The sequence below is a fragment of the Peromyscus maniculatus genome, chromosome 16, assembly GCF_049852395.1.
Source record: "Peromyscus maniculatus bairdii isolate BWxNUB_F1_BW_parent chromosome 16, HU_Pman_BW_mat_3.1, whole genome shotgun sequence".
Lineage (NCBI taxonomy): Eukaryota > Metazoa > Chordata > Mammalia > Rodentia > Cricetidae > Peromyscus > Peromyscus maniculatus.
In genome coordinates, this window is record NC_134867.1 from 48229647 (window position 1) to 48250921 (window position 21275).

Below are 21275 nucleotides of genomic sequence, written 5' to 3' on the forward strand. Positions count from 1 at the left end.
TATCCATTTCTTGCAAAAAATAGTATCTATGAAGCTTAGTGAAGTCACTAATGGAGTTTGAAGAAACAATATTTTCCTGTTATTAAAGTCAGAATTTGTTTGGTAGCAGAAATCTTACAATTATTCAAGTTTTAGACATGAAATTTTATAAGGAAGAGAAAAATGGTTTGGCAAGGAGAGGGCAGCCCTTTGAAGAACTGCTGAGTAAAAGCATTGAGATCAGAGGCCTGGGGGGATGACTCAGCCAGCCACGTGCTTGCCAGGTCAGCATGAAGACCTGAGTTTGATCCCCAGCACAAATGTGGAAAGAGCCAGGTGCCCAGGCAGGTGCCCGAGGAAGTGAAGACTGGAGGTTCCCTGAAGTTCACCAGCCAGCCAGCCTAGCCAAAGTCCCGGCTTCCATGAGAGACCACACTGCAGGAAGAAGCTAGGGAACAGTTGGGGAAGGCTCTTCATGTCAATCTCCAGTACTCACATGCAAACACACTCACATGCACACATACGAACAGGTAGGCCCACGCTTCAACACACACAAAATAACTGAGGCAGGATAAGAACTGGGGGTTCTTGTATTTTTTGAGAAATCCTTAAGGCATGGGGTTTTCTGTTAGACAATCGCTCTGTTCCTCCACAATGTGCAGCTTTGTTTCCAGGTTCCGGGCAGGGAAAAGAACTCACAACTTGGAAGCAGATGATACAGCAGAAGCTGCCAGAGGCTGCAGATGTGCCTTTCGGAGTTCAGCCAGGTCTGAGGTGGGGTCACCTCCCAGCAGGCTGGGTGCATTCCCAACCCATGAGGGGTGGCCAGGTGATGGAAGTCACCTCAGGTCAAGTAGAGTGCACACCACAAGGCATGCTGCTGGCTCCCTGTTAAAACACGCTTCGTAGAAAACCCACCAAAAATAAAATGTCATCACCCAAATCCCTGACACAGCTAAATGGGAAAATGACCTTTAACGTTCTCTGTAAGTGTGCTTGGCAAAGGATATACAGATAAAGTAATTTAAAGTATAAAAATGAAGAGTTACCTTACTAATGTTTCTAAGTAGATTATTTTATTTAAATTCCACGTGTGTGTGTGTGTGTGTGTGTGTGTGTGTGTGTGTGTGTGTGTGTGTGTGTGTACACATTCCTGGGAGTTGTGGCACACGCCTTTAATGGCAGAGGATCTCTATGAGTTCAAGGCCAGACTAGTCTATATTGTAATAGTCTATATAGTAAGTTTTAGGTCAGCCAAGGCTGCTTAATGATACCTTGCTTAAAAAAAAAAAGCCAAGGACAACTAAAGTTCCTTGTGTATCACTGGTAACAGATTTAAGCTCACATATAATATTCCAACTACACACTACTTAAATAAATATTCACCCAGTAATCCTGCCTGAATGGTTTTGCTGCCACATTTCTTTTGCCTTTATTTTATAATCTTTATTGAATTTAACACCAGATATAACTTTTGGAAGGGGAAAGGGTGCCATCTTAGTGGGGCTGAAAACATTCAACTTATGATCAAAGGATGTAGGGCTCTAACTATCTAAATTGCAAATTGATCTATGTTCACAGAGAATTCCTAAGATATGCAGGTCAAAATTTTTCCACTTCTTGGATTAACACATTATATTTTACTTAAAAAAAGAACATAAAGAAATAAAGAAAATAGTGAGGGATTGAAAGATGGGAAGATGGAGAGAGGGGAAAGGCTGGAGATGGGGGAGGGAGAGAGGGAGAAAGCAAATCAGATATACAATTTTCATTCAAATGCTATGTAAAATTATAACATTATACATTTCTTAAATAGATTGTAAACTAAATAAACCTCTCACGATATTTAATTTTGGAAAGTAACACATCCAGACTACCCTCTACGTAGAAAAGTAATTCTTTTCTTTAAGCTGAAAGTCATTTTGATTTCAAATATTAACTATAGGCAGAAGTCCTTGAAAGTCTAACTGGTTTTGATTTGCTCCACTTTTGAACATGACATGAACTACGGTTCAAATCTCCAGCTGTTGTAGATGCAGTTAAGGTGTAACTGAATATATTTTAATGTATGAATTTAAATGTATCCCTATTGCCTTTCATCATGATTTGCATTTCTTTCCAGCAGACAATAAATTAAATATGTATTTAAAGGTTATGCCTTTCTTAGTAGATTGATCAAAAGGGAAGGTGAACAAGTCAATCTCTTCAACCAATTTGACTACCTTCCATATTCAGTGATGGTGAGCAGATCAATCCATCAGGGGTACTGTTCTCTGGCCACATAACCTGCTGGAGGAAGGAAGAAGGACCTTATGAGTAACAAGCCAACAATATCTTAGCCTATCCCCTGGTCCTTGGCCTGGAACTTTTATGCCCATGACAGTTTATGCCACACTTCTCTTACTCCAGCTGTACTGACGACTGTCTCTATCAGAGACCAATTCAACCTCTCCCCACTCTTGACCTGACTAATGCTACCTCCTCCTTAGGTCAGATACCACCTTCTTACAGAACTCTCAACACACACACACACACATACATGCACACCCTTACACACTCACTCACTCACTCACTCACTCACTCACTCACTCACTCACTCACTCACACGTACTCATACACACAGACACACTCACAAACTTACACATACACACACACAACTGTGTTTAACTTCTAAGCTCTCCCTCATGGTGATATTGACCACTTCTTTAACCTCATAGGATTTGTAATTCTTGTTAGATGTCTGTTTTTGTCTTTAAAAACCTTTTTGTATTTAAATTACCATTAAATACACAACAGATATTGGTGATACTAAGGTAGGTAGGAAATAATGTTTCTTATTCACAGTTGAAGTTGTAGCTAAGAATCCTGGTGACTGTGGTGTGAATGCAGATAAAGGAAAGGAATGTATCCAGGGCTGTGAAGCAACTCTTTTAGCGGGGTTGGAGGCATACCCACATGCTCTGGTCTGGTTAGTCTATGCTGTGCCTCAAAGTCCCTTAAGTTCAGGAGCACATTTTCTGCCCTACTCTTTGTCATTCTGAACCCGTTGAAAATTTAGCTCATGGTGGTTCACTGCGGGTCTCTAGAGAGGAACTGAACCAATTAGCTCAGCTAAGGAGAGAACACATTTTCCCAGGTAACAAGGGGTGAGCTGTGCTCAGTCGAATGTCCTCAGCTAGTTCCCTGCTCTGTGAAAGGCAAACAAGATGCTTTCTGTAGCATAGCCTATAGCATTCTGTTCCACTAACTTCCGGTGGCTGTGCCATATGTCTGTGTCTAGGGATAAATCTACTTTCTGGCCAAGGTGGTCTTACCATGCCCTTTAGCTCTACTAAGCTTCCTGGGGGCACTGACTCTGGCAAACCTATAATTGTAAATTATTTTGTCACCCCTTTGAGATGGAAATCTCCCAACTGCTTGCCAGTTTTTATAACCTTAGTATATCTTTCTTATTGGGTCTGGGAGCCATCCCTTTGAAATGTATGCTGAGCTTTGCCTCCCAGTTTCTGTGGGAAGTTATGAGGCTAATTTATATAAGTGACAATAAACAAACCTGGATGGCCTGGTCACCCAGACCAACCTCTCTACATTGTCCTGTAGTATTTTTCCAATATTTTCCTGGGCAGTTAAAAACATGGTTTCTTTTAGTTCAGTACAGCCAAGTTCAGTGTTTTTTCACATATCATAATAATTTTGAATAAAGCAAGCCTTTTTGTGTGCTCAGCTCTTGATACCTCTCAGGTCATATGTATACTTGAATTTAATTGATACTACATCCCTCATGGAAGATGTGAATGCTTGAGAAGGTGAGCACATTTTAAAAACTCAACCCTCTAGATAAAATATCAGTGACATTCACTTAGTGAGTAGGAGGATTCTTTTATATTTGGGAGTGAGGTGGTTTTCCATAAATGTTATTATTTTGGGGTAGCACTGGGAAAATACTCTGACCACTTCTATGGAAGCCAAATGAGAAAAGGAGCAAACACTGCTAAATTAATCTGTTACTTCATAACATACAACTCTTAAAATGGTTTGAGTATAATGTTGAAACTACATTTGTTGGGAGCAGAGCAAGAAAGTCCTTGCACTCACAGATCTCCAGGGAGACCAGGAACGTTAAGAACACAGGACTGTCTTTCTAATGGGGAAGATGTACCTGTTCTTCCATGCAGAAAGCTTAAAATTCAAGGTGATTAATAACCCCATGATCTGTTTTATCTGTTGAGTCAAGCCATATCAAGCTCCTACAACCAAGACTAGAAGTAGCTGGTAATCTAAATGATCCTTATAACCAAGGGTTCCACCAAGTTCCCACAATCAGGATCAGAGATGCTTAATAATCTAAATAACCCTTACATTATCTGTAAAGCCAGAGGTCCTACCACAAGCCCCCATTGCCACAAGTGGAGGTAGCTAATAGCCCCAATGACCTCTACTCTATCTGTATGGCCAAAGCCAGGCCAGACCCTGCCTTTGGCCATTAAGCTAGTACAGGTAGTCTATCTCTAGAACCTATCTTCTTAGAAGAAATGACATGTACTTGAGTTAAGTTTCTATGTAAGTACACTTCCTTGTGCACCAGGGATTGTTTTACACCAGGAAACTGTTTTCCAAATTTTACTGTCTAAATTTGTTGGCAGTAAACCACCTGGCACCAGACTCCCTGAAGTCTTGATCCTGGTTGACAAAGTCAATCTGAACCGAGTTTTCATTCTCACCTCCTCACAGTCCCGTTCACTGTCATGCCCACCTGCAGGGTTCCCCTCACATGTTGAGTGCTTTTAATGAAGAATCTGAGCACCTGGGCTTTACTGTCTCCAATGTGGACAGTAATTACAGAGTGATTTTATTGTTTAGCATTGTGAGAACTAGACACGGGAACCTGATTGCCTGGACCCAGAAAAACTTCAGGTAATTTCTGAAAATGTTTCATCTCTGTTCTGTGAAAGTGATTGACAGAATCTTTTGACTAAGGGAGGCTCAGTGAACTTTGGCTGTCATCACTGACACTATCATCATTGTTATCATCACTTTCCCCATGCAAAGACACAAGTAGGAACTTTAATTTCCACAACTTTCTCCTTTCTAGTAAAGGGGAACCACGGGAGGGTAGTGACGGTGGCTCAAAGTAGGCTTTAACTTCTCTGGATTGCTTTGTTTGTCGACATTTCTGAGCTCATTTGTGAGACATTGTCTTCTTCTCTCCTCACCCCAATCCCTAAATGCTTTTAGTGATGGATGGGCAGACAGAGACGAAGTCATTGAAGGCTATGAGGTGGAAGCCAACGGAGGAATCACGATCAAGCTGCAGTCTCCAGAGGTCAGGTCCTTTGATGACTACTTCCTGAAGCTGAGGCTAGATACCAACACAAGGAATCCCTGGTTCCCTGAGTTCTGGCAACATCGCTTCCAGTGTCGTCTACCTGGACACCTTCTGGAAAACCCCAACTTTAAAAAAATCTGCACAGGTAACTGTTGACAAGGGAGCAGCTCAGTGTGGGTCACCTTCTCTAGTTCCATTGCAGGCTGTGAATATGAATAATTCACACCAAGGCTGGAGATTCAAAGTGGGAAATAATGAAAGCTTAGCTTATAAAATAGCTTAAATAAAGTAAATGTATATAGTCCCCTCCACCCATGGATTTGTGTTCCTGTATGTTAAGAAGACTAGTCTCTGATGGGGCTAGTGACAAAAAGAGACAAGACAAGTAGAAGACAAGAAAACAGAGCAGTCAGGCATCCAGTATTTGAACTAGGAGGAAAAGGTGCTTTTGCACACTTAGGTGATGGTAGCCACAGATACATATAAGCAATGTTGATTTGGTCCTTTCCTTTGTGACTACTTTAATGTACAGATTAGCAGAGGAACAGGTTGCATCATCCTAGTCCACACAGCCAACATGATGTCTGTGGATACAGGTGCCGAGAAAGAGCAGTCTTACCTGTGCACCAGATGGTGGCTTCCGGTGGACAGCTGCTGCTGGTATCCTGTTCGCTTAGGCCAGTAGGAAGGGTAGCATGTCTTTCCAAGGCGTCCAGGGGCTTGGTGGACCCCACAGATGGTATAATTACTAGGGGCCTAGGCTATGGCAATGATAGGAAGATGGAGACTGAGATTTACTTCTGAGTTGATCCTGAATGAGATCCTGAATGAGCTAAATCAATTGACCAACACACTATCAAGTATGACTCTGCTTTGAGGAGGTGGTAGATGTCCCTGACCAAGACCTACAAAACTGACTGAAAGCTGACACCTTTGGGTCATGCAATAAAGTGAATTGACTTGTAGCTGTCCTCTTTGGTCAGAAAATTCAACAAGTTGCTCCAAACGCTAACTTGTGAATACTTTAAAAATAACCAGGAAGATAATCAAATGGAATCAGTAAAACAGAACATAGTATAGAACAGTGCTGGTCACTAGAACTTTCTGTAGTAATGAAAATCTGGCTTTCTGCTGTCCACTAAGGTGGCCTCCAGCCACATGTGGCTGCTGACACATACATATGGCTTGTGAGGTTGAGGAGCCAAAATTTAATTTCATTTATCTATAGTTATTTAAATTGAAACATGATTAGGGCACATACAGCTGCTGCATTTGACAATGCTGATTAATAGTGTCATGAAGGAACCTATCACGATGGCTCAGGCATCTAATTCCAGCATTCAGGAAGCTGAGGCAGGAGGATTGAGGGTTTGAAGGCATCCTAGGTTATGTAATGAGACCTAGTTTTAAAAATAAGACAAGTCACCAGACATGTCATGGGGCGCACTTTTAATCCCAGCACCTGAGAGGCAGAGGCAGGTAAGAGGTCAGCCTGGTCTACAAAGTGAGTTCCAGGACAACCAGGGCTACACAGTGAAGCCCTGTCTAGAAAAACAAAAACCAACCAAACAAAATCCAACAAATAGGGGCTTGGACAGGTCACTCAGCAGTTAAGAAAGACACTTGCTCTGCAGCTGGAGGGCTTCTCTCCAGGTCCCACCAAGCCCCCGCAGTCCCACAACCCATGTATAAAATAAACACACAGACGCTTATATTATTTAAACTGTTTTGGCCTAATGGCTTAGGCTTCTTGCTAACTGTTCTTATATCTTAAATCAACCCATTTCTTTAAATCTATATCTTGCCACATGGCTCGTGGCTTACCAGCATCTTCACATACTGCTTGTCATGGCGGTGGCTGGCAGTGTCTCCCTGACTCAGCCTTCCACTTCCCAGAATTCTCCTCTCTCCTTGTCCCGTCTACTTCCTGCCTGGCCACTGGCCAATCAGTATTTTATTTATACAGAACAATATCCACAGCACTTGTTCTGCAACCATTATGACCAGTACATGTATGTGCATACACTCACACAGGCACACATCAATATGTATAAAAATAAGTCTTAGGGTGCTGGAGAGATGGCTCAGTAGTTAAGAGAGCATATTGCTCTTACAAAGGGCCCACATTTAACTCCATCTCTCTCTCTCTCTCTCTCTCTCTCTCACACACACACACACACACACACACACACACTTTTAAGACAACAAAATTGAATCTTAACAAATAAATTAATTCTTGAAACAGGACAAATTACCAGTGATAACAAAATAATGATGATAGAAAATAGACAGCTGGTGGATACTGTGAATATTGCATGAAATTATTGTCAGCATTTCATCTTCATGTGACAGTAACACTTAAGAAAATTACAGTATCTAGATACAACACATGGCTGGAGAATTTCATGATCCCAGTGTAGCTTTGATATGTATTTCCAAAAAGCAGCAGATCCCACAGATCACAGCACTGCACAGTTAATGTGACTGCAAATGCGGCTCATTCTCAGCATCATCTCTGTGTACACCAGAATTCCTGAGTTGTAGGGTAGCTTCCTGTGTGTAGCAGAATTCCTGTGTTCCTGAAGTGTAGATTCACTGCCTTAGCTAAAAATCCTCTTTATCTCAGGAACCATACAAATATTTGGCTTTGTTCTGTGAGATTTAGGTGTAATGTATCATTCCTCTCAGGAGGAAAAAAGAAAGAAAGAAAGAAAAAAAGGCACTGAACATTCCCTAGGCTGGGGAGTTCTGTTCCCGAATTGAATTAAACTATTGTTCTGTCAGGGTCATAGATAGCAAGGTTGTAGAGAATGTTCATTAGTTATCTACTGTCACAATACACCTTCAAAACAAGCCACCCCCAAGAGTTGGTGACTTAAATAACAATAATTTGTTTGTTTCATGAATCTAGGGGTCAGCTGGGAGGTTTTGCTACTCTGGGCTAGACATGGCTCATCTCCCAGGGTTGGAGTTGACTGGGGACTAGCTAATCTCAGAGACCTTCCACAGGGGGTTTCCTCCTTGTGATTCATGCTGTGTCTTTTCTGGAGGCAAGCTCAGATGATTTCACACCACAGGAACAGGGTTCTAAGAAGCAGAATGGGAGTATGTTAAGGCCCTGGAGGCTAGGTCTTGGAACTGATGAGTTTATGGTTAACTGAGATTTCAGAAGTAAAGAAAAATTGGGTATGGTGAGCCCTTCCTAGAAGTCTAGCCTGAGTTCTAAGCCGGTCTATTTCAAAAAGCAGATGCAGAGGATGGGTGAACATATGTAACATTTTCCTCAACCCTTATTGACAGTCAGTTTCTTGGTTGATCTTTGGGATTGATGTGAACTGCCATTGGGGCCAAACTTCCAAAGGGAAAAAGAAAAGTTATACCCTAGGATACAATGGATGAAAATAAATTGGGACCTATCTTGGCTTGTAGACCACATTAATGTGGATGGAACTGAATTGGGCTAGTCTTCTCTGATATCACTTGCAAGACAAATAAATCCAAAGTGGAAAGTCTACACAACTGGAAAACAAACGTCATAAAAAGAAGTACAGTCTAAAAACTAATGGCAGTCTCCAAGCTACTGTGGTACAACTCTGCTTGCCAAGATTCTTGGTATGCTGTCTTATCAGATACATTATTCTGTTTTTTGCTACTGTGACAAAAATACTACAAGGGATGCAAATTACCAATAAGGGAGGTTCAGTTTTTCACAGTTCTAGAGGCTGGAAGTCTACAAGTGAAAGGCTACATCATGCTGTGCATGGTGTAAGGAACAAGCAGGCTGGAAGGGAGAGAATGGAAACACCCTTAAAGCCTTTTCTTAACCTGCCTTTGCAACACAGGCAATAACCCCCAACATATGGTCTCTTGAAGATCTAGTTTTTAAAGGTTCAGTTTCTTAATACTGTCAATTCCAATTAAATAGCAACATGTATTTTGAGGAGACATCCACACTGTAGCATAGGATCAGCCAACAATATCACACAAGTCATGAACTGGTGAGCATTTTCACCAAATTATTTGATTGTATCTTGGACAACAGACACATATAAGTATACACTAAATTAAAAAGCATTGTTTCCATTTCCTTCCAATTGGTAGGAATGAGAATTAAAGGAGAAAAAAATAAAACTAAAGTTGTGACTATAAATGGAGTAGATTTGAAAAGAGGCTGAGGACACAGTGAGTTCAGCAAACTTATGCACTTAATTAATGCACTGCCCTACCACAAAATTATATACGTGTTTCTAAGAGAGCCCAAGCTACCATTCCTTTAGGGTAGTAATTACATGTTTAAGAATCTATTACAAAAGAACAATCTAAAAATAGTAACAGCAATAGCCAAGAAAACCCCTCTGTCTCATATTCATTGTTTTTTTAATAAGGAAAATTGGAAGCATCCTAAATGTCCAACAATAAGATAAGAATGGCTAAGTAATTATAGTGCTTTTATGGGAAAGAATATTATAGAGCTATTAAATGGGGACTATAAAGCCGAGTTGCAATATCAAAAGCATAGGAAGTGTAATCCTCCTGAATGTGAGATACTGAATTACACACACACTGTGAGTATCACAAAGCAATCAAAATGGAAAAACACTGAATATCTGTCTCATGCAGTGTTGGTAGGAGTTGACTTTTGGAACATTTTATTTTCAAAAGCTTGAGAGCTGCTCATATCTTCAGAGTGAACTTCTGGAAAATTAATTCCACTTCTGGAAACAAAACTAAAGAAAAATTTCTAAGATGGAAAAGAGTTAGTTGGAAAGATTTTCTTATTACTTCATTAAAGCATTTTGCTTAATGTGTTGATGGTCTAGAACCTCAATGTATAGGGAGGATGAGAAATGATTAAACTACATATTATCGATATACAAAATGTTACATAGCCATTGAAGTTTTAATGGTAAAAAGAAATTCATAAATTTAAGAGAAACAATATTTATGTTTAAAATGTTATAAATAATATAGCAAGTATATTGTAAGATGAATTGCTAAATGGTCTTATTAATAAAAAACCCAGAGCCAGATATTGAGGTTAAAACTGAGATCAGAAAAGCAGAAAGAAGCCAGCCACATTCTTACCACTTAGAGATCCTCATCCAAAGAGAGCTACTTCCTGTATACCCACACCTATATGCCTTTCTGTTCTGTTTCTTACTTCTTCTCTCCACCCAGCTACATCACTTCCTGTCTGTTTGTACAGACCTCCAGACCTCTATAATTAGCTAGTATTGAAATTTAAGGCGTGTGCCACCACACCTGGCTGTGTTCTCAATGTGGCCTTGAACTCACAGAGATCTGGATGGATCTCTACCTCCCAAACGCTAGGATTAAAGGTATGTGCTACCATTGCCTGACTTCTATATTTAATGCAGTGGCTGATTTTTCCTCTGAGAGTCAGATAAGCTTTATTGGGGTGCACAAATAAGGTATCACCACAGTATATGTGTAGCTAGAGTTTTCCTGCCTAAGAGAAGAAGCAATATTTACGTTTAAAATGTTATAAATAATATAGCAAGTATATTGTAAGATGAATTGCTAAATGGTCTTATTAATAAAAAACCCAGAGCCAGATATTGAGGTTAAAACTGAGATCAGAAAAGCAGAAAGAAGCCAGCTACATTCAGGACAAGTCTTTGTCACCCGCCAGTCCCACAGCCACTCAGACCCAACCAAGTAAACACAGAGACTTATATTGCTTACAAATTGTATGGCCGTGGCAGGCTTCTTGCTAACTGTTCTTATAGTTTAATTAATCCATTTCCATAAATCTATACCTTGCCATGTGGCTCGTGGCTTACCAGCACCTTCACATGCTTCTTGTCCTGGTGGCGGCTGGCAGTGACTCCTGCCTTCCTGTTCTTTCTTTTCTCCTCTCTGTTAGTCCCGCCTATACTTCCTGCCTAGCCACGGGCCAATCAATGTTTTATTTATTGACCAATCAGAGCAACACATTTGCCATACAGAATATCCCACAGCATATATGACTTAAAATTATATGAAAAGCTGAAAATACTCCAAAAATTTATTAGTAATTCATTGTGGGTAGATAAATTGCATAAAATAAGCAAGACAAGCACTTTTTCTTTTTCTTTCCTTTCCTTTTATTTTCTTTTTCTGTTTTCTATTTTTTGAGACATGGTCTTACTGTGTAGCTCCTACTGGCCTGGAATTCACTATGTAGTTATGTAGACCAGACTGGCCTGGAACTCACAGAGATCCACCTGCCTCAGCCTCCTGAGTGCTGGGATTAATGGTGTGCGCCACCACACCTGTCACTCATTGCTTTTAAAATCAGAAAACAATATGAAAGCTTCTGTAGTAATGAAAAGTACATGTCTTTTAACAATGTGTATAGGAGATTAAGGATTGATTGTGTATTTATTTTCTCTGGTTTTCACACCTTTGGGTGTAGTAATGTTAAGCTTAACAGCTTAAAGAACTGTAGTAGTGTGAGATGGCCAATATCCATGTCTTTCTCTGGTCAGACCTGACACTAGCACTAGAACTTTGCATTTGTGTAAGTACAGTCAACTCCTCATACCTGTGGGTTCCACATTTGCGCACTCAACCAAATGTGGAGTGAAACTCCTCCAGGAGCATAGCATCAACACTATGAATAGACTTCCTCCTTGTCATTATCCTTAACCATGGAACTCTGTCAAAGAATGTACACTGTCTGAAACATTATAGCTAATCTGGAGATTTAATATTAACATGCAGGAGAACATGTTTATTTTATGTTCCAATTTTATTCCAGCTTGTGCAAAAGACCTGACTGTTCTTGGGTTTTGGTGTCTGTAAAAGGGGATTGTCCTGGAGCCAATCCCTTATGGTGAGCAAGAGACAACAGTAATTCCAAGGTGTTTTATTTCCTTGCAAAGAAACTCAAATGATCTCATTAAATCTTTTAAGCATCTGTGCGAGGTAGGTACTATTATCATGTTACTGTTGTCAGACCTGAGACTCAGAGGTTAAGGTAGGGCATCCATCAGCTAACAGAAATGGAGAATCAGTGAGGCATGTACAGGTGCTTTCTAACCCAGATCCCCACCAACAAGCATCCCAGGGACCTGTCCAATGATTCTTGTTAGGAAAGATAAAGTGCTATTCCAACGCAAACATGATACAAATCCCTCCAGCAGTTAAGTTGCTTGCTACAAGAGAATGATTGATTTGCATAATGCCACTCTTTCCACTGTCCTCACAATGATTAAAATTTTAGGAGTTAGGCTATGTCAGTTTGTACTTTTCCAACACATTTCCGAATCCCCTGATGTAGTCAACTAATTAAACAGCGATGTGGACTTTGCATAAAGCACTTTTTAATTAGTCTCAGTGATTTCCAAATCACTCAGCCTTGGCTCAGTATCCTTCGTCCTCAAATCAGCAATCTAATGCATGTAAACTCCATTTACATGGCAAAATCTGAAATGATGCTTAATAAAGGTTTCTATGGAAACTAACAGCGATATCACACAAAAAATAAAAACACCAGCAGTATAAAATGAATGACAGAAATGTAGCTATCGATAATATGGAAAGGTTAATAGGTTAATTCCTCTTCTTTATGCTAATGCTAATTTTCATAAGTATGCCTGCATTTTTATTATAGGACTATGAAGCTCATTGGATATGCATGACTCTCAAAATACATAGGAATAATACAGAAAGTGAAAGTTTATATTGTTTGTCAATAATATTATTTCATATAAATATGGAGATTAAATCTGAAATGTAATGTAAATTTACATGAATGTATCATGGAAATATTATACACAGAATTGCAAAGGGTGAATTTCTAGGGTTTTTGCAGTAGAAAAGATCGATACATTTTGTGGGTTCACTCAAAGTGAAAAGTTAGTCTTTTGCCTTCCTTTGAACTCAGAGCATAGGGAAATATTTTCTGAACTTTACCTCAGAATGAAGTGCGAACAAACATGTTTATGAACGGCGGAATCCCTCTTCAAGACAGTGTCAAGATTCAAGTACAGTCAAGAACAGCGCATGGATGTGTAAGGTGTTGCTTCCTGCTTTGCTAATTTAGCAAACTCAGGCTTTCACCTAGGCAGTGACATGTCCTGTCACAACAGAGAACTTTAAATATTACTGTACATGCTACAGAGATCTAATTTGGTTACGGGGATCCAGGCTACAGAATTCTTTCCAAGAGATCCTTTCCTAAAACACAGTGATGCCGACAGGTCACTAATTGACTGGAAACTTGTCCAAAGGCAACCCTCCTAACCTTTCAAACTTCTCTTTCTATTTAGTTGTGACCACAGTTAGGGGGAACTGGGTCCCAAAACAGTGAGGCAAGTTCTTCTTGGCCTATTTAAGTTACCCCATGTTAATTTATCCCTCATCCCATGTTAGCTTTTATTTAATACGATTTATTCTTTCACAATTTCATACACGCAGATAATACATTCTAATTACTCTTATTTCATCCTACCACTCCCCTGCCCTGTCAGCTCTCTCTCTTCCTCACACATGTCCCCTTTCCATGTGCATGACTTTTTGTTTGTTAGTGATGAACTTCGAGAAACATATACATGCTTTGTAACCCAAAAGTCATAAAAGTTGATGCTTGGATAAGATGGGTTTTTTAAAAACCCTACTTGTTTATTACTTCTTTGTCTATTATTTGTATTTATTTGTCTAAGTTAGGGTCTCTATTGCTATGAAGAGACGTCATGATCATGACAACTCTTTTAAAGGAAAACATTCCATTGGGGTTGGCTTACAGTTTCAGAGGTTTAGTCCATTATCATTATGGAGGAAACCATGGCTGCACACAGGCAAAGTGCTTGAAAAGGAGCTGTGAGTTCTACATCTGGATCAGCAGGCAGAAGGAACAGAATGGTATACTGGGCATGGCTTGAGCATCTGAGACCTCAAAGCCTTCCCCTAGTGACACACTTCCTCCAACAAGGCCACACCTCCTCATAGTGTCCCTCCCCATGGGCCTATGGGAGCCATTTTTATTCAAACCACCACACAATTATTTTTTTTGCAGGGCTGGGGACAGAACCCAATGTCACATGCTTGTTAGGCAAGAGCTTTACTGATGGTCTATACCCCAGTCTTCCATTCATTGTACATGACCATGCAGACCTGAGGTATAAAGGTAACAATTATGTATTGTCAGTGAACCCTATTTTATCTTTTACAGGAACTTTAATTTACACTTGTGTATTCTTGAGCACACTAGAGCACACTCTCACATGTCTGTACCCAGTTACCTAGAGATTAGACTAAGTCCACATGCCACAGTTATTACTAGAACTTGGTTAGAACCGTAAATATGTTGGTGAACTCGGTCAATATTCTTCTTAAGAAACAATTTACATATTTATAAACTAGAATACCATCTCATGTAGTCTAGCCTGTGTTCTGATTGATTTAGGCAGGTAGGAGTTTCATGAGACAGCTGTCCCGTAGACAGTCAGGTGTGATGATTCTCACCAGGGGAGTGGCTTAATGTCTTCTACCTGTCTGTCTCTGGGTAAATTAACATGAGCTAAAATCCTAATTTCAGATATCATGCAAAGTGAATGGAGACATAGCTCAGTGGTGAAGTGTTGCCTCACATACTTTAGGCCCTGGGTTCAACCCCCCCACCACCACAAAAGTAAGAAGTAAATAAGAGGTAATAGTTCTTTCAGGGTGGGTATGAGCATTTAGGTCCTGGTACATATGTTGTTGTTGTTTTTTATCTTATTTTTAATTATAGTAAGGTAATATAATTGTATGTTGTATAAACCTTTCTGGCTGCCTTCTTTTCCTCAACGCAACTGCTTTGGGAATCATTATTACCTTGAGTATACTAACAATTACTATATTTTCTGGGTGTTCCTTTGCATGCGTGTATCTTATTCACCTGGAGATTAAAATTTTGAGATGTTTGCAATTTCAGGTTATTTTACATAAAATGTATGTGAACATGCATGTATAATCCTGGGCATATGCTTTCATTCTCTTGGATTAATTCTTAGGAGTAGAAAGGCTATGGGCTTGAGAGATGGCTCAGCAGGTAAAGGTTCTGGCTATGAGTTCCATCTCGGGGACCCATGTCAAGGTAGAAGGAAAGAATCAACTCTGCAGAGTTGTCCTCTGTTCTCCACACCTCCACCATGGCATGCATGCCCACATACATGTACAGAATAACAACAAGTAAAAAGGATTTAAAATATTAATGACTGGAATGGTTGGATTGAATGGTGGGTATATTTTTCATTTCTTTTCACACATTCCTTGGACTTCCTCTTTGTGATGGGGATAGATGATTGAGCAAAGAAAACCTTAAAGGATTTTCAGTGGGAAGACAAGTGGCTTGTGAGTACTCAAGAGCCAGTGACGCTTCTGAATTGCATCTTGGGTAGTACCACTCTTCCACTGTTTTTGATACATGGAGGATGCTGTTAAGGGTGAGGGGAACATTTTATGCCCACATTATAAACAAACTCTTAGTCCTAATAGCAGTCTAACAGGATACTTTATGGAATACTGTGAAATCAAGACCTACCCTAAACAGATTCCATGGTGGTAGATTCCCCAGTAGTTACTTTCTGAGATACCACAGGTGGCTTTCTGCTCTGAGGAGTGGGATGTGGCCCCGAGCAATCAGCCTGCCAGCAAGACTTATGGTGTAGTCTCTCCCTCTATATCACACTTCTAGGAACTGCTCTTCAGACTCACCCTGCTACAGTGTGAGTACGACATATCTCCAGTAGACTCATGAATTTAAAACACACATTGGCTGGGGAACCTTTTGGACATGGAGTCTAAGTGGAAGATTTAGAGTCATAGGAGCAGGGATTAGATGTCATAGTCTCATCCCAGTTTTTAGCTTCATCTCTGCTAAAGCTACTTAACACTTTTAAAATGCCTCAAAACCTGGACGCTTCTAGCACTGTCCAAGTTGAGTGCTTTGCTAGCATTCTGGGTCTGCCTATGGCCTCTGAGTTAGTTCATAAGGGCTTTACCGTTCTGGATGCTGGGTCAGCCTCTTCTGTTGGCTGTGTTCATTTATTGGTAGGCTTGTTCTGCACACAAGTATGGGTATTCCCAACTAGTAAGCCATGGCCGAACACCATGCTTCTCCATGTCAATGGCCTTCAGCCTAGGGGTCACGACCTCTGTGCATGGTGGAATGACCTTTTCACAGGGGTTGCCTATGACCATTGGAAAACACAGATGTTTACATTACAATACAGTTAGGAAGCAGTAATGAAAATTTTATGGTTGGGGGTCACCACAGCATGAGGAACTGTACTAAAGTGTCACAGCATCGGGAAGGTTGAGGCCACTGCTCTGTGTCCACATCGGATAATTAGGAGAGATGGTAATTATTTTGTAATATTAATACAAAAAAACTACTACCAACACGGTGGCTTAAACAGCACAGACCTATTATGTTAAATGTCTATGGGCTAGAAGCCTGAGAAGGATCTCACTGACCTAAAACAACAACCAAACACCTGTCACTGGACACACATTCTCTGATGAAGCACCTAGATGAGAATCTGATGCTGTGCTTTTTCTGGAGGCCACCTGCATTGCTGGGCTCATGGCCCTGTTTCACATTCAAAGAGTGGAACATTGTCTTCCTCTGAGTTTCTTCTTCAACCACACCTTTCTCTGACCATGGACAGGGAAGGTTTTCCACTGCGGAGAGGACAGTCACCCCATTTCAAGAGCAGATTAACTGTGCTATTCTAAAGTCCCTTTTACTGTGTAATAGACTCTTTCTACACGTTCAGTGATGAGGATGTGATATCTTTGAAGGACTTTTATTTTATCCCAGATGTCTAGACAGGATGTCTAGACGGAGCGAGGATTAGGCCTCCTAAACCATGTGTTTGTTTGTTTGTGTTGCTAGGGCATCAACTCAAGGCCTTATGCACCTTAAGCAAACACTCTACCACTCATCTGCACTTCCCTTCCAGTTCCTTCCTATTGGCTACTTTTTTAGTTTCTCTGGAGCTGTAACCCTGCCTGTGTTGCCAGAAGATGAGAGCGGGTGTGGTCTACAGAGTTAAGAATAAGGCTTTAAAAGTCTTTTTCATTGTATGTCTCTGAAAGTTAAACCATATTAGCAATTGAAGAATATGCCCCCCTGCATTTAATCGCAGGAAGGTTCCTTATTCCCCATCATCCTCTCCAGGCTCACCTGTTGGAGGATGTTCCTCTGGTATGGACATCTTCCTTTTCTTTCTGGTCCCAGGAAGGTAGGGAACCCAGAAGAATTTTAAATCCTGAGTTGCCACTGACATTTTTAGTTAAGATTGTTAGATTTCAGGTTCCTGAGATTCTTACTAAAACTGACAAACTATGCAGTTTCTTTTTAACTAGTTTATCAGTCATGACACATGACAATAGCCATGCCTAAAACTCCTTATAGATCTGACCCTTTTGTAGACTTAATTCTAGCTGCATTGAGCCTATTTTCTTTTTTTTTTTTTTTTTTTTTTTTTTTTTTTTTTTTTTTTTTTTTTGGTTTTTCGAGACAGGGTTTCTCTGTGTAGCTTTGCGCCTTTCCTGGAACTCACTTGGTAGCCCAGGCTGGCCTCGAACTCACAAAGATCCGCCTGCCTCTGCCTCCCGAGTGCTGGGATTAAAGGCGTGCGCCACCACCGCCCGGCTGAGCCTATTTTCTAATGAATGTCACAAGTTCATTTTATTCTTAGCCAGTTCCTTCACATCAAAGATTTATGAATGCCAAATTAATTATTTCCTGGACTTTAACAAAAAATGTGTTTCCTTAGTCCTTGCCATAAATTTGAATGCTTATTGACTTTTTTGTTCTGTTTGTTTGTTTGTTTGTTTGTTTGTAGCACAAAAGCTTCTTGGTGTGATCTTCTCCAGATAGAAATGAGAATCAATTTCCTCTTCATCTCTGCAGGTTTAATTTTCTTAATTCCTTGCCTAAACATGCAAGCTCATTTCACAATGTGTCTGGAGTCAAGTAAGAGTATGTGACAATGTTGCAGAGCATTTTATCATTGCACATTAGAGTCCTTTCAGACCTTGCTCACAGCTTATCAGCTACATGTTCCTACATGTCTTATAGTTTATGCTTCATGGTTGGCTGTATAGTTACAGTATCCTTCCCACCTTTAGGACCAAACCTTTCACAGAAGTGGCCTAAGACCATTGGAAAACACAGATATTTGTTATGATTCATAGCAGTAGCAAAATTACAGTTATAATATAGTAACAAAAGTAATTTTGTAGTTGGGGGTTACCACAATATGAGGAACCGTATTAAAAGGTTGCAGCATTAGGAAGGTTGAGAACCACTGGATTAAAGGTTATGAATGTATGCTATAGCTTTTATCCTGTCATTTCCAGGTAAAATGACCAGGGGTATGTGTGTATTTGTGTGTTTGTGTTTGTGTGTGTGTGTGTGTGTGTGTGTGTGTGTGTAGACATGCATGGGTGTATATGTGTGTGTTACAAGGAACTGGAAGTATTGAAAAAAACTGTGGCATTGAGCATTGCTTGGAGTCTCTGGCCTAAGTGTTTAACTTAGAATTCTTTGAATGGATCATACACCTACCTCAATAGCACTATGAACTCCAGAGTGGAGTTCAGGACTCTGAGGAATGAGCTCACATGTTTTGTGGGGCTTTGGGATGCTGAGTGGTTAGGACTCCATAATGTCCCTCCTTTTTGGTGGAAGTGTAGTGCAGTGAAATGAGGATGCTGAGATGGTGATACCATGAGTCTGGTGCATTAGAGAGAGTGGTCAAAGGCTGGAGTAAAGAAGCAAGGCACTCCCATGACCAGTGTGGAAAGCTTAAGCCTATCTACTCGTGATTTCTCACAGATAATTTCTCTGGAGTTCTTAGAAGCTGGCCCAACATACTAGGAATGAGGATTTTTGTTAGTGCTAAGTAGGGAGTCAGTGTAAAAGTGAATAACTCCAGATGACCAAACCAGGCAGGAGCAAGTCTCTCGAACGACATGGAGTGTGCCAAGTAGTCAATGTGAAGCAGCTGGAGAAGCCTCGGGCCTCCCCTCAGGGCTCGGGGCCAGATGAAAAGACAGAAGATGCCCAGTGCACTGGCTGTCATTTGTTCTGAATGCGTGTTGTTGAATGTCATTTGATTTAGCAAGTACAGTAACTCAAAAGACAAGACAGGATGTTCCCCCAAATAACTGGTTTCTTTCAAAAGAGTTTATACTAGTTGTTTTCTACTAATACTACAATGACAACAGAAATTGATGATCTTCCTACACTTCCATCACTTAGCAAATTGGTTGTCACTTATCCTAGTTTATATTGTAGATTTTATTGTTTGCATCACAAAGTCCTAGGTTATAGCAATATTGTTGGTCCAGTAACGTGATAGAAAACCTTAATTTTAACGTGGGCTTAAAGATGGCATCTCCTGGGCTGGGATATTAGGGTAGCACATTCCTTTAATTCCAGACTTGGAAAGCAGAGGCAAGTGGATCTTTATTAATTTGAGACTAGCTTAGTCTATGTAGCGAGTTCAAAGTCAAAGCTCCATAAGGAGACTGTCGAAACAAACAAATAGCAACAACCAAACAATAAATAAATAAAATGGCATTCCTTTTTTTAAAAAAATTATTTCTGTACATTTCCTCCTACCAAAGTATACAGACTGCATGGTTATTCTGCTGTTATCCTCAATGGACTATTTGCTTTCTTTTTATAACTTGGAGTTTGTAGGGGAAAAAAAACATAGTCTGATGAAAAATTGCCCTTGAAGGATGGCATTAAGGTCAGTCGGCTGGTTGGGGAAGAAATGGCTTTGTAGATGATGAGATACCATGGAAATTAGAACAAATCACTGTGCTGGAATGGAGACAGCACACTCCCTAGTTATCATTTCAGTGATGTCCCTTTATTTCTTACCTATCAGAGGGAAGTACGTGCCCTGAGTGCGCTGCAGTGGTTCAGATTCCATGAAGTATGAAGTCCAGTTGTCTTTAGAATAACCTTTTATCTCCCTTCTGGGGATGTCTAAAAATTCTTGCCCCATGCAGATTAGCTAGTGAGAGATGTGTTAGTTTCCTACCGCGGCCTTAGCACAGGACAGCAACGCTAGCAGTTCAAAGTAACACCCTTTGTTATGTAATGGTTTGGCGGGTCACAAGGTGCAGCCCAGCATGGGACAGCTGGAGTTTATTTAGCGTCTCATCTCTAGGGAGGACTCTGTTCCCAGGTCATTCAGGCTGCTGGCTGAATTCTGTACTTAGACTCTGCAGTTCGACATCTCTCTTTTCGTTACCACCTGCCAGCCAGTAATAGTTCAGAGGGTTGTCCCACATATTTTTTTTTTCACTTTTTTTCATATGATAGCCTGATAACAGTGGGTCACCCCCCTCCTGTGTGTCACATCTCTTAGGTTTTCTTTGACCAACCTTCTCCGACTAAACGCAGACGTGTTTTTCCAATTTTGTTGTCTCCCTGCAGTATGTAGCTTGAACCAATTTGAGTTGGTTATGTACTATAACCTGGTTTTATCTACTCTAACCCTGATTTTAGAGTTATCTCTAATTACACCTGAAAAACCCTTGCCTGTGTAACATAATTATCAAGATTCCAGGGATTTCTTTGTTAACAACTATTGAGAGACATCCCCTCTACTTTAAAAAAATTTTTTAAAGCTATTTATGACTCCTTATCCATTTCCAGAGCATAGAGCTGCTGTAAAAGGCACTTTCCAATTCCAAAGAAACGGAGTAGGTGGCTGCTTTCATCTGACATGGCTACAGTGTAATCCTTTAGAGGGGCTGTTCTTGGCAGCCTAAATAACCTAAGTAAAACCTAAATCAATGTGCTTTGTATAGGTGCTTGCTTTTTGGATTCTGTCTTAACACAAGTAGTCCTCATATGGGGATTCCTTAGTTAATAAGTCTTCTTCATTAGATCTCATCTTTACATTTTGGGACAATGGCCAAGGAAGGAATTTAAAACAGATTTGAACAG

At 40.4% G+C, this 21275-nt stretch overlaps 1 protein-coding gene and 1 long non-coding RNA gene across 6 annotated transcripts in view; one reads left to right on the forward strand and one right to left on the reverse strand.

Moving 5' to 3' along the window:
* The window catches only part of Grm1 (glutamate metabotropic receptor 1), a 364203-nt gene that overhangs the window by 262803 nt on the left and 80125 nt on the right, over nucleotides 1-21275 (forward strand). For all 4 annotated transcript variants that reach the window (XM_006984436.4, XM_016002929.3, XM_016002930.3 and 1 more), the window contains one exon: nucleotides 5215-5450. In XM_006984436.4, coding sequence (XP_006984498.1) covers nucleotides 5215-5450 — 236 coding nt within the window. The remainder of the gene's footprint in view (nucleotides 1-5214; nucleotides 5451-21275) is intronic.
* Nucleotides 1125-20361, reverse strand: LOC121823221 (uncharacterized). 2 transcript variants are annotated; one of them, XR_006064621.2, is made up of 3 exons: nucleotides 20199-20361; nucleotides 5925-6066; nucleotides 1125-2268 (listed from the first exon to the last, which is right to left on the reverse strand). It is a non-coding gene; the product is annotated as an uncharacterized LOC121823221 (long non-coding RNA). The 2 variants fall into 2 exon arrangements; XR_013045092.1 differs by lacking the exon at nucleotides 1125-2268 and adding an exon at nucleotides 5405-5536.